The 15,046-nt window shown below is 41.4% G+C and overlaps 1 protein-coding gene across 2 annotated transcripts in view; it reads right to left on the bottom strand.

Moving 5' to 3' along the window:
* Window positions 1–622: 622 nt before the first annotated feature.
* Window positions 623–15,046, bottom strand: part of ASTN2 (astrotactin 2) — a 728,537-nt gene continuing 714,113 nt past the window's right edge. For both annotated transcript variants that reach the window (XM_066580842.1, XM_066580841.1), the window contains one exon: window positions 623–1,464. In XM_066580842.1, coding sequence (XP_066436939.1) covers window positions 1,227–1,464 — 238 coding nt within the window. In that variant the 3' untranslated portion in view covers window positions 623–1,226. The remainder of the gene's footprint in view (window positions 1,465–15,046) is intronic.

Consider the following 15,046-nt stretch of genomic DNA (forward strand, 5'->3'; position numbering starts at 1 on the left):
GACATCACTAAATGGCTGTGATTGGTTTATCAAGCGCCGGCTGTGATTGGTCAGTGCTCGATCCAATCACAGCGCTGACGGCGGGGATTTCAAAAGCAAGGCGGAGAGAAGACTGCAGCAGCTGGCCACACCGCCAGGGACGGCATTGCATCGGGGACACAGACACCGACTGATTGGTGAGTATTGAGATTTTTTTTTTTTTTTTACCTAACTCGAGTATAAGCCAAGGGGGGCTTTTTTAGCACATTTTTTTTGCGCTGAAAAACTCAGCTTATACTCGGATATATACGGTAACTATCATTAAATCATCTCTTAAGGATTCTTTAAATGCACAGTATGATACTCATAAGATTTGGACTATTATGTAGTTTCACCTAAATCGCATTTTTCTTCACAAAATAGTTCCTTCACTGAAATCCAGACCCCCCACCCCCACCCCTTGACTGTTCCAAATGAACATGACCATTACATTATTTTATATAAAACCAAATAGTTCTATTTTAAAATACATGATCAAAATCCACATACAGTAATTCCACCAGGTTTCTTTCCATAATTCAGTACTATCAGATTTATTCATTAATTTTACTTTTTATTAATTTCATAAAGTTTTTAACACTGTTTTTGCTTTCTTCAGAAATCAGTGTATAGCTTTCTTATCCTGATTTCAATGTTGCATCCCTTGTAACTATCCAATGTTATATTAGTCCATCACATTTGTTTCCGTGACATCTGAAACACTTAACACAATGGAGTGAAGACAGTTATATGAGCACTGTGACAGTGTACACATAGTATGTACTGTAACAAGATGATGTCTAATGCATACAGATCGTTGGACAATACGCACAAAAATGAGCAGGTTAAGTGACCTATAAAAGCAAGAAAAATATAAAATTCCCTGCATCATTTCCACATTAATTGGAAAACCAAAAAGAAAACTAAGAACATTAGATTAGGAATAACTCCATCCAAGGAGTAAGTTGTAGAGCAGTGTCTTGCTGGTACTCTTCTTGGGGTTTCAACAAAAAATGTCTTAAAAAAAAAAGTCTCTCCCTAGGAAAGTTTTATTTTTCATGGATATGTGTTTTCATAGCACCTTATCTGTCCTTAGTTTGTAAAAGTTGCTATGATGGGTTTCTTGGCTTCTCGTTACATGACGCTGGCATTGACCATTAATTCTCTATCAAAAAGATCTTGAAGAGGTTAGGGCGTCTTTGCCATATTCATCGTCCTTTCGAATCTCCGTATGTATTGCGAGGCATGGATACCATTTTCTCTTCACATGTAAATTTGTTGTCCTTCAAAATGCTATACAACACAAACCCCGATGTTCGAAGGTCTTCGCTGTGACAGATTAGGTAAGGAATGTTGTCTATCCGACGTTGGATATGTGCACTCCGTAGTAGTCCAGAACAATGACTGCTTACTTTCTCTAGTCTTCTGAGAACCAAGTGGGCTTTCCTAAAAATACAATAATCAAATGGAATAAAATCGGTTTGACTTTTAAATCAAAAAGTACCAAAATAGTTCCCTAGTAAATGCATTTCATGATTATTTTATATCAATGCTCTACATGTTCAAGTTGAGATTTTCTTTTTTTTCACCACCAAGCACCAACTCTCCTGCTACATTTCTCTGTTCCCACTATACACATCCATGCCCCTCCTCAGGGCACTAAAGAGCTATTTGTTTCTTCCTTCCCACCCTTTCAATGACCCCTTGGCCAATTCCCCACCCCATTGTTTGTTAACAATACTATTCTTCAGAAGGCGGGAGCCCTACACAAGTTCTCCAAATAGCAAAGGGGATGGAACCAACCAGGTCTTGACCCCATCTCTCCGAAGGCAGCCTCATCTGTCTCTATGGTATCTACACCTTTGGTAAAAAATAAACGTACTGGAAGTAAGCCATACTATTCTTGGGTTATTAACGGTCAAGGAAACCCAGGGTCGATATACTCTAGATTTATGCAGCCTCTATCTTCATACAACAAAAGAATTCCTGCCTGTTCCGGATTTAGTGTAGCTGGTTTAGACTGCTTCAAGACATTTTTATCCAATAAATGATCTTTGTGATAAAGAATATTGGTGTTTCGTAAGGCAGGTGACATCTTAATTTTGTAGCGTTCTCCAACATTTTCATGACCTAGATTTTGGTGAAATTATACTGCGAAGTGGACACCGATTTGCCTTGGCAATGAATTACGTTTTTAAGAAGACTGTTTTTTTTTCAGGCTGTTGCTTTAAATAATTGTTCTTATTAATACAGTATCTTTAATGTGAATGAATAATAGAATTTACTAAATATCATAATACAGCTCAGAAATGGTAAGAGCTCTCAAAACAGCACTGATTAAAGTTCAGTAACTGACACCTAATTTCCATTGATTAATAGTATAATCAGTAACTAAAACCAAAGTATAAGAGTGCAGACCCAATTGGATTAATTCATACTTCCTAGCTGTAATTCCAAGTCTTAGCATGCAGGTGAAGCAAATACTTGGGTTAGAGCCCTCTAATAAGTCACTGATTATCAAACATAGAAAATAATTACTATTGAGAAAAATCATCTTTCCAAGATGTGAATCAACCAAGCCTGATTTGACTCCTGAACTTGCCAAATGTATTCTACCTTATTTTGGATAATACATTTGTTCTACATGTAATAGATTTAGAAAATTTGAAGATATATATATATATATATATATATATATATATATATATATATATATATATATATATATATATACACACTACCGTTCAAAAGTTTGGGGTCACATTGAAATGTCCTTATTTTTGAAGGAAAAGCACTGTACTTTTCAATGAAGATAACTTTAAACTAGTCCTAACTTTAAACAAATGCACTCTATACATTGCTAATGTGGTAAATGACTATTCTAGCTGCAAATGGCCCATTTCCAGCAACTATCACTCCAGTGTTCTAATGGTACAATGGGTTTGCTCATTGGCTCAGAAGGCTAATTGATGATTAGAAAACCCTTGTGCAATCATGTTCACACATCTGAAAACAGTCTAGCTCGTTACAGAAGCTACAAAACTGACCTTCCTGTGAGCAGATTGAGTTTCTGGAGCATCACATTTGTGGGGTCAATTAAACGCTCAAAATGGCCAGAAAAAGAGAACTTTCATCTGAAACTCGACAGTCTATTCTTGTTCTTAGAAATGAAGGCTATTCCATGCGAGAAATTGCTAAGAAATTGAAGATTTCCTACAACGGTGTGTACTACTCCCTTCAGAGGACAGCACAAACAGGCTCTAACCAGAGTAGAAAAAGAAGTGGGAGGCCGCGTTGCACAACTAAGCAAGAAGATAAGCACATTAGAGTCTCTAGTTTGAGAAACAGACGCCTCACAGGTACCCAACTGGCATCTTCATTAAATAGTACCCGCAAAACACCAGTGTCAACATCTACAGTGAAGAGGCGGCTGCGGGATTTTGGGCTTCAGGGCAGAGTGGCAAAGAAAAAGCCATATCTGAGACTGGCCAATAAAAGAAAAAGATTAAGATGGGCAAAAGAACACAGACATTGGACAGAGGAAGACTGGAAAAAAGTGTTGTGGACGGATGAATCCAAGTTTGAGGTGTTTGGATCACAAAGAAGAACGTTTGTGAGACGCAGAACAAATGAAAAGATGCTGGAAGAATGCCTGACGCCATCTGTTAAGCATGGTGGAGGTAATGTGATGGTCTGGGGTTGCTTTGGTGCTGGTAAGGTGGGAGATTTGTACAGGGTAAAAGGGATTCTGAATAAGGAAGGCTATCACTCCATTTTGCAACGCCATGCCATACCCAGCGGACAGCGCTTGATTGGAACCAATTTCATCCTACAACAGGACAATGACCCTAAACACACCTCCAAATTCTGCAAGAACTATTTACAGCAGAAGCAGGCAGCTGGTATTCTATCGGTAATGGAGTGGCCAGCGCAGTCACCAGATCTGAACCCCATTGAGCTGTTGTGGGAGCAGCTTGACTGTATGGTACGCCATAAGTGCCCATCCAACCAATCCAACTTGTGGGAGATGCTTCTAGAAGCGTGGGGTGCAATTTCTCAAGCTTACCTCAACAAATTAACAGCTAGAATGTCAAAGGTGTGCAATGCTGTAATTGCTGCAAAAGGAGGATTCTTTGACGAAAGCAAAGTTTGATGTAAAAACAATGTTATTTCAAATACAAATCATTATTTCTAACCTTGTCAATGTCTTGACTCTATTTTCTATTCATTTCACAACGCATGGTGGTGAATAAGTGTGACTTTTCATGGAAAACACAAAATTGTTTGGGTGAACGGTAGTGTATATATATATATATATTAGAGATGAGCGAACGTACTCGTCCGAGCTTGATGCTCGGGCGAATATTAGGGTGTTCGGGATGTTCGTTATTCGTAACGAACACCACACGATGTTCGGATGTTCGGGTTACTTTAACTTTCTTCCCTGAGAAATCATTTCTATATGCGCTCAATGGGGCCGGCGGCAGCAGCGCCAACCCCATTGAGAACATATAGAAGACAAATCCTTCTTCTCTGCCACAGCTGTAACAGCTGTGACAGAGAAGAACGATGTTTGCCCATTGAATTCAATGGAACCGGCAATACAGCCGACTCCACTGAATGCAATGGGCTGCCGGCGATCGCGGGATGAATTGTCGGAAAGGGGTTAAATATATAAGCCCTTTCCTGCAATTCATCCAGAAATGTGTAAAAATAAAAAATATATATATACTCACCTGGTGCCGACAGACGGAGTTCAGCGCGGCAGGCTGCAGTTCTCCTGAACTGCTCTGAACAGCTGTGAGTAGTATTCAGCAGCCGGGGATTTAAAATCCCCGCCTGCTGAATAAGATGCCTCTGAATGGTCACAGCCTGACCAATCAGAGGCCAGCCCTCACTCACACCCATTCATGAATTCATGAATGGGTGAGTGAGGGCTGCCTCTGATTGGCTCAGGGGCGTTTCGAATAACGCGAACCCGAACATTTTGGTGTTCGCTCATCTTTAATATATATATATATATATATATATATGTGAGCTTCTTAGCCACATTGTTTATGGTTATATCTAAATAAACTTTAAAGGAGTGGGTCATTTTATGTTGGCAATTTTCTAATCTGTGGGAAGCAGGGAAATGAATACCTTACCGATATATATCAACTAGCTGATATACCCGGCTTCGCCCGAGTTAATTTGCTCCAGGTGTTTACATGTTGTTCGCATGGAAAATTTTATGAAGTCGTGCTTACTTTAGGGAAACCAAGGAATAAAATATGTGTACACATAGAGAAGCGTTAGATTCTTCTCAGGCTGCATGTACCGATGTCCCTCTGCAGAATGTGCCACCTCTCCCACTCTCCTCACTTTTTACCCTTAAAGGTTACACTCTTTTTTTTATACAAATTTACCCCCAGACTGAAGGTTGCAGCCCCTTCTTAGCCTTAAATGCCTGCCCCATGCCTGCAGTTCATGGCCACTTTCTTCTGCTCAGTAAATGCACACAGAGGTGACTTAGATTATTTTTGTTATATGCACATTGAAGAGCATTAGATTGTCTTCAGTATATACACATAGAGGTGAGGTAGATTCTTCTCAGTATACAAATCATTTGCTTAGGCTTTAAGGTTTCTGAGAAAAGAACTATCTCATGTATCACAGATTTTTTCATGCTTAGAATTGATTATTGAAGTTGAGACCCCTTTACTTTTCTTATTTAGGATGTAAAGACTGGACATGGGAAATTTTATGTTTGTGAGGTTCAGATGTGTGTTATTAGTTACATTACATAGGGGGTCACTTACGTTTGCACGTAGAATTGAAAAATCAAGTTGTGACCCCTTTACTTTTCCTATTTAGGACATGAAGAATGCTCTTGCCAAGTTACATGTTTGTACAGCACTGGGAAGTTAGAGAATTAGATTAGGTACATTACATTGGAGTGCTAATACTTTTGCACTTAGAAATGAATAATCAAGTTGTGACCCCTTTACTTTTCCTATTTAGGACCTAAAAAATGGTTGTGCCAAATTTCAAGTTTGTAGGACACCGGGAAGTAAGAGAATTAGTGGTGAGTCAGTGAGTCAGTCAGTCAGTGAGGGCTTTTACCTTTATATATATATATATATATATATATATATATATATATAGATTAGAGGTTCTGCACTGATTTCTTGGTGCAGAAAGCTGTGCCTCCTGGTTGAGAAACACCTTTTCTCCAGTCAGCAAGGAAGCAAGTTCATAAAATGGCCAACATGGAGGGTCATGTGACTTTACATCTCCCTGACTGTTCTGAGCACGTACCAAGGTTACAGCAGAGGAAGATGTGGGGAGAGAGGCTCTGCCTAACAGCCTTAGGTTATTTGGATTGCGGATCGCTCACTTCCATAGAGATCAATGGAGCACATTCACACAGAATCTGTGGTAAAATCGAGCATGCTGCAATTTCTTTTCCGCACAAAAAATACGCAAAACAAATCCACATGTGTGCATGGAGGTGCGGACGCTTCATTCTTTCCAATGGGCGGCTTGAACTGCGGATCTTCCGTGTGGATGACGACCGCGGATTCCGCAAATCAAATCTGCTCTGTGGACATGAGGCCTACGGGTAGATAAAATGTGTCAGTCAAAGGGCATATTCAAACGAGCGTATATTGGTCTCCGTTTTCACGGCCGGCCGATAAACGCTACCATCTGATGCAGTGGATTCCAATGCATCAGATCACACAGGCATATTCCTGTGGGGTAAAAGCACCCAGACGGTAAATATAGCACCGGGTGCTTTTATGCCGGGCAGCAAAGATAGTCCTGGAACTATCTTTGTGCCCAGGAATAGGTCGGCCACTGCATAGGCTCCTATGGGAGCCAATGACAGCATTCGGAGAAGGAAAGTTGGAGGGAGTTTAGCAGCGTGACTGCTAAACTCCCTCCCCCTTCTCTCCTCCTCTCTCTCCTCACCAGTTGTTTGCAATGGGAGGGGGGTGGGGTGGAGCTAAGCTCCGCCCCATTCCACCCTCTGCCATTGCTGGCTGCAGACAAGGGGAGCGGAGCGGGTGGGTGCTTAGCTCCACCCCCGTCCCGCCCACTCCCATTGCAAACAGCTGGAGAGAAGAAGTGAGGAGGTGAGACGGCGATGGGGGGGAAGACGAGGCAACGGAAAATATGCACTGGGCCCATGCCATCTGAACGGGCGCACGTAAAAACGCATACGTTCGTGGGAAAAACCTCTGAAGTTGAGGTTGTTTAGTTCACAGTAGAGTGTTTTCTACCTGTTTGACTCAGTGGACCACACTGCCTCTTCTGTGGCAATTTAGCATATTAGGTGGCATGAACGAGATGGATTGTTCCTACTTGGTCCTACTAACTGCCAATAGACAGCATCTATTAGATGGCCAGAGTCAGTCCTGGTGTCAGATGTCTATAATTTGTTCTCCTTTCATTTTATCGACTTCAGCTGTTCTTAGCTAAATCTGTCCTGTAAATCGAGAGTATAATAATGAATATACTCGTTTAGTACATCTCATGCTGGAATTGCCTATGAAACACAATTATTTTGTATCTACGGTAAGTAGAAGATTTTTAAGATTTGTGGTGACTTAAAACTGGTGATGTTTCTCCGTGGACTACAAGATAGAAGAAATACGGCAGCTTTCTTTGTGAGTAGAACAGCCGTATAACAAGCACAAGACGGTAAAGACATGAAGAATATGCACAGAAGGACTTCATCAGTCACTATTAGTCCTAATGCAGAATTTACAGCTAATGCTTTACGGAAAGTTAGGATTTATGTAAAACTTTGTTAAGACCGTGAACTTGTAGACACACTCATCGTAGCTTATTACAATATAGGATAAGGTATATTCCTTAAAGGGGTTATTCGAGGCACCAAAATTGATGGCTTATCATAAGGATAGGACATCAATATTTGATAGTTGGGGGGCTAGGAGTCCCACCCATTAGCTGTCTGAAGAGGCTATGGTACTTCGGTGTATGCGGTACCCCCTTCATTGCTTTCCATCCACATCCGCATACTTGCAGTATCGGCAGTGCATGGTATTACAGTTGACTACAGCTCAATCACCCAGCTGATTGAGCATTGTTCAAATAGTGATGGCATATCTAAGTATCTGGACTGAAAGGCCTTTTGCAGAAGATCATGTCCGAAGGTTTTCAACTACCAAGCAAACGCTCATTTGATGATGTCATCAAGCATTGCAGTTGGCAGCATATCCAACAAGATGTGCTGCTGACAGCAATTAAACTGTATGGAGGAGTAACTATCGTACGAGTGATCGTTTGTCCCTTTACATTCTAAGTATGCCTGGGTGAAGGCCAGTTAAAAAACTGCTGATCTTTTTGATCGGCGCTTGTCATCGGGATGAAACCAACATATGTAAAAGGTCACTTAGAGAGCATTTCTAAACAACACGTACTAACAATGGAAAAATGGTATCGCAGCAGTGCCGAATGTCTATTGCTAAGTCCCAGGAAATTTCTCAGAGGAAAGCTATAAGAGAAATCATATATGGAATTTGACCCTGTCTGACTGGTTACACATTTCTAAATGAAAGTTTCATATGTCTTTCTATATAGTCGAAGGTATATAAAGTGCAAATTCTGATCAGATGAAAACTAAGGCAAAAGTTTCCCGATGTAAGTATACATTAGGGATTCCTTCACACACCTTAAAGAATGGGAATGTTACTCACTATGCTGAACTTGGGCTGGCCCCATATACTGATAGGTGCAACGGTAACATCTGCACCATGTGCCAAAGAAAATAAGAAGGCCAATAACTCCCACTTGTACAATATGGATCTTTAACAATGCAGTTTGGATAATAGCCAGAAAGGCTGAATATGGGAGTAGCCTTCTACTAGCTGCAATCATTTTACAACGATGCCTACTCTTTCTTATATGTACTTTACTACTACAATGTATACTAGTATACTGTATATTGATCTTATCCTTCTGGTTTGTTGCTTTCATACATTTTAAAGTCTAAGGAGATACCGCGTTTCCCTGAAAATAAGACACTGTCTTATATGTTTTGTGCCTCAAAAGAGGCACAGTGTCTTATTTTCAGGGGGTGTCTTATAATATTTTCCTAGCAGCTGGTGTTCTGGTCCCTTGCACTGGTCTTTGATGCTGCTGCAGGCTCCCGTGAACACCTGAACCCCAACAGAGCAGTTCTTCCTGGTAGCGGGGTTTGAATACCCCACCTCCAGCAAGATACTGCTCTGATTGGTTAATTGAGCGCCACATCAGCCAACAAGAGCCGGTGCTCGACTAACCAATCACAGTCATTAAATGACTGTGATTGGTTAATCAAACGCCAGCTTTCATCGGCTGATGCAGCGTTCGATTAACCAATCAGAGCAGTAGCTTGCTGGGTATTCAAGTCCCGCTACAGGAAGAACTGCTCTGTCCGCGAGCCGGAGGATACAGAAACCTGCATGTAGTGTAGCTAGGGCTTTTTTTCAGGGGAGGGCTTATATTTTAACCCCCCCCCCCCCCTCCTGAAAATCAGGGTAGGACTTATTATCAAAGAAACATGGTATTGTGTTGCCCAATGGGAGAGTTTTAGTAAGCAGAATGTAATAAACTGACATACATGCCATGCACCATATTTATTATGTGTTTTAGACAATTTACAGTTTTGAAAAGTGTTTTTAAAAGGCGGTATGGCTAAGGGGAAATTTATGAATGGCACCCACCATTATTTTGGTGCACAACACTGGTGTAGAGTAAACCGGCCAAGTGGTGGCACAAGGAAAAGAAAAATGTCTAACATATCTAGCAAGACGCACCAAATTCGGCATAGTTTCTGCCTGTCTCACCTAATTTCATACTGTCCAAATTTCAGACCGTATTAATACATCTCTTTCGATATTTTTAATTTGTATATGAGGACAAATAATGTAATAATTGTAAATGCTGTTGGACGTGCTTAGTTTTATATAACGAGTGCTGATCGACACGTAAAGTGCTCAGATTCTGCTGGTGGAATCCTGAAGTCTGCAGCGCATGCTGTATATTATAAATACAGAAATGAGTCAGACGTACAGAAAAGAAAAGGTGTGACCTGAATGTTAGAAAATGACCTATGAAATCATTGAAAGGACTGCATGTCAAATTATGGATGAGACGGTCATGGCAGGACAGAGAAATTAGGGAATTTGGGAAGAGGAGACTTACTGCTTTGTAACTCTTTCCAGCTTACTGTTATGATAGGAAAAGGAGGGCCCACATGGAAAGTAAAGAAAAGCCCATTCAAGCCCAAACATCTGGAAACACTTTCTCTCTCTTTGTGAATAACATATATGCAGTCATTTTGCAGGTTTCCCAGACCCCAGTGTTTGTATTCAGCTATAGTGGAGATCAGAAAGTACTTGGTGGCGGTAAGAGGGAGCATATCTCCAGAACGAGGTCCTCTTCTATTGAAATAACAAGGATCACATGTCGGTAGACAATGTAGCTTTTAGTTATTTCACATTCGAAGGCAGAGAAAATTAAAGACGTAGCAAATGGTAACGGCTGTCAACAATATAGTACATGCAACTGTTTTCCAGCAGCGTCACGTTGGAGTCTGGGTCAGGTAATAAAATATAGAGTGACCAAACTAAATTGGTTGTAGAGGTGACAGATGAATATCCACCTCTGAACACATTTAGATGGTGTTGGTCGATATAGGTTCAAATCTTAATATATCTTTCCAGGAGTCCATGCTCCATTTTTCTGGTATAGAGCTCTAAGTCCATAGCGCAACCATAAATTGAAAGGGGTTGTCCCATGAAACAAACTTATCACATAGGATAGGTGATGAGTATCTGATTGGTGGGATTCAACTCCTTGGACACAACATTGCTCAGAAGAACAAGAGTCCCAAGTAACCTATATAAGACTGCTGGAGATAGCTGAACTCTTGTACCCAGCTATTTCCGGAAGGTATGGCCACCGCTCTAATTACTTTGGGACACTTGGGACTCCTATTCTATGGATATGTGATAAGTTTGTTCAGTGAGACAATCCCTTTAAATAAAAAAATGTTGGTTGCATGAATCCAAAAGAGGGGAATTTAAGGGCTAACTTCATTCTAATCGTACATTAAAGAGATGTCCTGGGACTAACATAAAGAAGACTTTTCCTCGGGATCGGTCATTAATATCAGATTATTGCGGGTGTGCCGCTTAGGACCCCAGCTGATCAGTAGCCTAAAGTGCCTGCAGCACTTGGGTCACAAGTAGAGATGAGCGAGTATACTCGCTAAGGCACATTACTCGAGCGAGTAGTGCCTTAGCCGAGTATCTCCCTGCTAGTCTCTAAAGATTCGGGGGCCGGCGCGGGTGACGGGTGAGTTGTGGCGGGGAGTGGGGGGGAGAGAGCTAGAGAGAGATCTCCCCTCTGTTCCTCTCCGCTCTCCCCCGCCGCTCCCTGCCTCCTGCCGTCCCCCGAATCGTTAGAGACGAGCGGGGAGATACTCGGCTAAGGCACTACTCGCTCGAGTAATGTGCCTTAACGAGTATACTCACTCATCTCTAGTCACAAGGTACACTGCTATACATTTCATAGTGGCTATGCCTGGTACATCAGCTCAATCTCATTACTTGAAGGGGACTGAGCTGCCATTAGCCCATATAACCAATGAATCTGACCTTACAGGCCTCACCTAAGTGCCACAGACTCTTCAATCAGCCGATCGGCAGGGTTCTCAGTCTGCGGAACCCCATAGATTTCATATGGATGACCTATCCTACAAACGGCCCTATATCTAACACTACTCACCCCATTCACTGTACCTAATGGGGTTTATAAATCCACACATCCATTGGGAAAATATTCAAACTCCATACAGATGTTATCCCTGTGCAGACATAGACGGCAAAGCAATAGTACTACCTACCAACGAGCCACCTTGCTACTATATAAGTTCAACTACCGTATATTGATTACGTGAAACTGAAGACATTTAAATGCAAAAACCGAAAATGGGACACAGAATGGGACCAGAAAAGTCAAATGCATCTACTCTGCTGCCTTTTCTTGTTCTTGTTTCTTGCTTACTATTTAGTAATTGTGTCCACGGCTCATGCTCAAAAGACTACAGATGGAGCAAGCTGAATATAGACACAGACAAAACAGCGAGCTAGGCACCTAATATAAGTGAACACTTTGTCCCAACTATGTCAGCCTATTCTACCTCAGGCAGTGCATTCACTTAAATTAGACAACTGCTGCAGAAACATTGGATTGCACTGTAGGGCTGAAGGGAGATGGACCTATTACCGTGCAAAACGCCAAGATTGTCTGCACACATTTTTAATACTTGTTCTTACTTAAATGTACAACACAGTATGTCTACATACCGGAGCTGTCAACTTACCTTGAATATACTGAAGGTGCCAGAATAGCAGATCAGCGGTCAGAAAAAGTTTAGGAAAGGAATAACGCCTACAAACTTGAATTGCACTTTTTACCAAAAGCATTGTAAAAGGTGTTAAAGGGGTTAGAAAAACATGGTTGCTTTCTTCCAAGAAACAGTACCACACCCGTGTTCTGGTTGTGTGTGGTATTGCGCCTCATTCCCATAGACTTTAACCCGTTTAGGACCAGCCACAGTAAATTTACAGCGGCTGGTCCTGGGCTTAGAGCACCGCCTATAGTAAAAGTACAGCGCTGCTTTAAGTCTCCTGTCTCTGCAATCAGTCAGAGGCAGGAACGGGTTATCAGCTGTTAGTGACAGCTGATAACCCGGAGCAGAAGGCAGGAGGGGTTTTTAACCCTTCCTGCCTTCTGCTTCCCCGATATACAGTGGGGAAAGTGAAAGTAACATCTACTTTCACTACGGGAGCCTCGGGGGGTCATGTGACCTCCCGGAATTCCCTGCTACCGCAGAGCTGGAGGGTCAGACTAGACCCTGGCAACTCTGCAAGTGACTAATCTCACCACAGAGGTTGCTTTCCCCTGTAACTAGGGCTCCTATGGACGCCCCAGCTACAGTGGGAAAGTGTCAAATAAAGAAAAAAAAAATATGTGAATGTCCCCCAGAGGTCTTATATGACGTCATGGGGGACACAGATAGTAAAAAACACAATTACATAAATAAGTAAAACAAAACAACAGAATAAAACAATAATACATACAAAAGAAAGAGAATAACACAAAGCAGACGCCAACAAAAACCGTCGCCGTATGCGCCCTGTAAACCAAAACCATACATACTATATATCAAAACGTCCGAAACAAATAGAGAAACCCATCCCCATACTTTATTTTAGTGTAAATATAAAAATAATTTTTAAAAATTAATAAATGTTAAAAAAAATGATTTTTTTAGCTTTTTACCCCCAATAAAATTAAAAAACGGAAAAAAAGTCAGTGAAAAAAATATTTAAAAAATAGTCCTATATGTCACGGAAAAAAAATGCAGCAAAAATAATTTTGGTAGCTAAAGGAAAAAAATAGAGCAGTAAAACCGCCACATGGGTAAAATCCCTAAAAAGTGCCTGGTCCTTAAGGTACAAAACAGCTTGGTCCTTAAGGGGTTAATGTAGCTGAGCTGCAATACCATTGATGGACAGATGGAGTGCTGTTTTGGAACGAACCAGTCAGGTTTTTCTACTCTTGTACAACCCGTTTAATTATCATGTGTTGATGTCAGCCTCCCCATAGATATGTACAAATCTTATTCATGTGGATAAACAAATGTAAGCAGACTTCCCCACCCTTCTTCTGCATCCTCTGAGATGAGCGCATTGGACTGAATTTCACCAATAAAGAACAAAAAATTAGAGCATATCTGAAACTCTTTTAATTTAGGCCTCTTTAATGCAGTAACGGCTCATGAACATGCCTGAACAGAGCCATACAGATTTGTGATATGCCAGCCATAAACTTCTTTGGACCTATACTGTACTTCTGTGTGATCCGATTTTATATGTAGGAGAAGCCATGTGCATACCAAATTTCCCAGAAGCGTATACATGGCTTATAAATCTCCTCACACTTACTTGGTGCTTTCCACAGGAAGAGACAGTACTCCTTCTGAAGGAAAATTGAGGTGTGCTTTATCACATGTCATATTATATATGTATTTTTCCTTGGAAGCAGTGGTTCTGATACAACAAGAGGTATCTGGTGGAGGCGCCATAAAGGAGCCCATGAAGTGCCTATAGGCCATGTACACTTTGCAATCAGGATGTGCCCTAAAACTGTTTTTGTCATATAAAAATACAAACTATCCATCATAAGCTAAAGGGTCTGACACCCCACTTATTGGAGAACGAGGGCCCCAAACTATAGACTTGCTTTTTCAATAAGGCATAACGCAACATGACCATTTTACAACTCAGTTTGTACAGAGCCCTAATTAAAAGGTGTATAGGGCCTCACTGCACTTCCATATGCCACTGATTTCATTTGGAGGCATACGAATAGTTATCTATCTAACCTTTGGACCCTTGACCTATAAAAAGGCTTTCAAAGGCTACTTGCGTATAGTGAAGCTCTTTTCCCGCTTGTGTAGAGCTTGTTGACCACTAGACGCCTCTACGACACAGAGAAGAGATTTCACCCAGTTAACAAAGTTTGAGAGGGACGCATTATTGGAATGAGAGAAAATGGACGGTCATATCAACAAATTGCTGCCACCTGGTCTGTTCTGACGAGACTGTGAGAAGGTGATTATAGGACCCTGCACCATTTTCTGATTCTCCCATCTTGTGAGACTGGTTGTGCTGCTATCCACTTATTCATCATTGTATATAAGGTTTTGGGACCAGTGGATGTGTGAGGGCACACAAGATGACCGGGCTCAGGACACCGTTCAACAGACCACCAGTAGAGAGGATCATCTGATTGTCAAACAGGCACAACCAGCTCCAACTGTTTTGTTGTCCGTCATTCAGAGACTAGTGGCACAATCGTTACAGGCCACATGTCTATTGGAACTCTTTCCAGGCGCTTGGCTGAAAGACATTTGGTCTCACGATGCCCTTTATGTGTACTGTCTTTGTCACCCACTCAATGTCGC

The sequence above is a fragment of the Eleutherodactylus coqui genome, chromosome 10 (genome assembly GCF_035609145.1).
Source record: "Eleutherodactylus coqui strain aEleCoq1 chromosome 10, aEleCoq1.hap1, whole genome shotgun sequence".
Classification (NCBI taxonomy): Eukaryota; Metazoa; Chordata; class Amphibia; order Anura; family Eleutherodactylidae; genus Eleutherodactylus; species Eleutherodactylus coqui.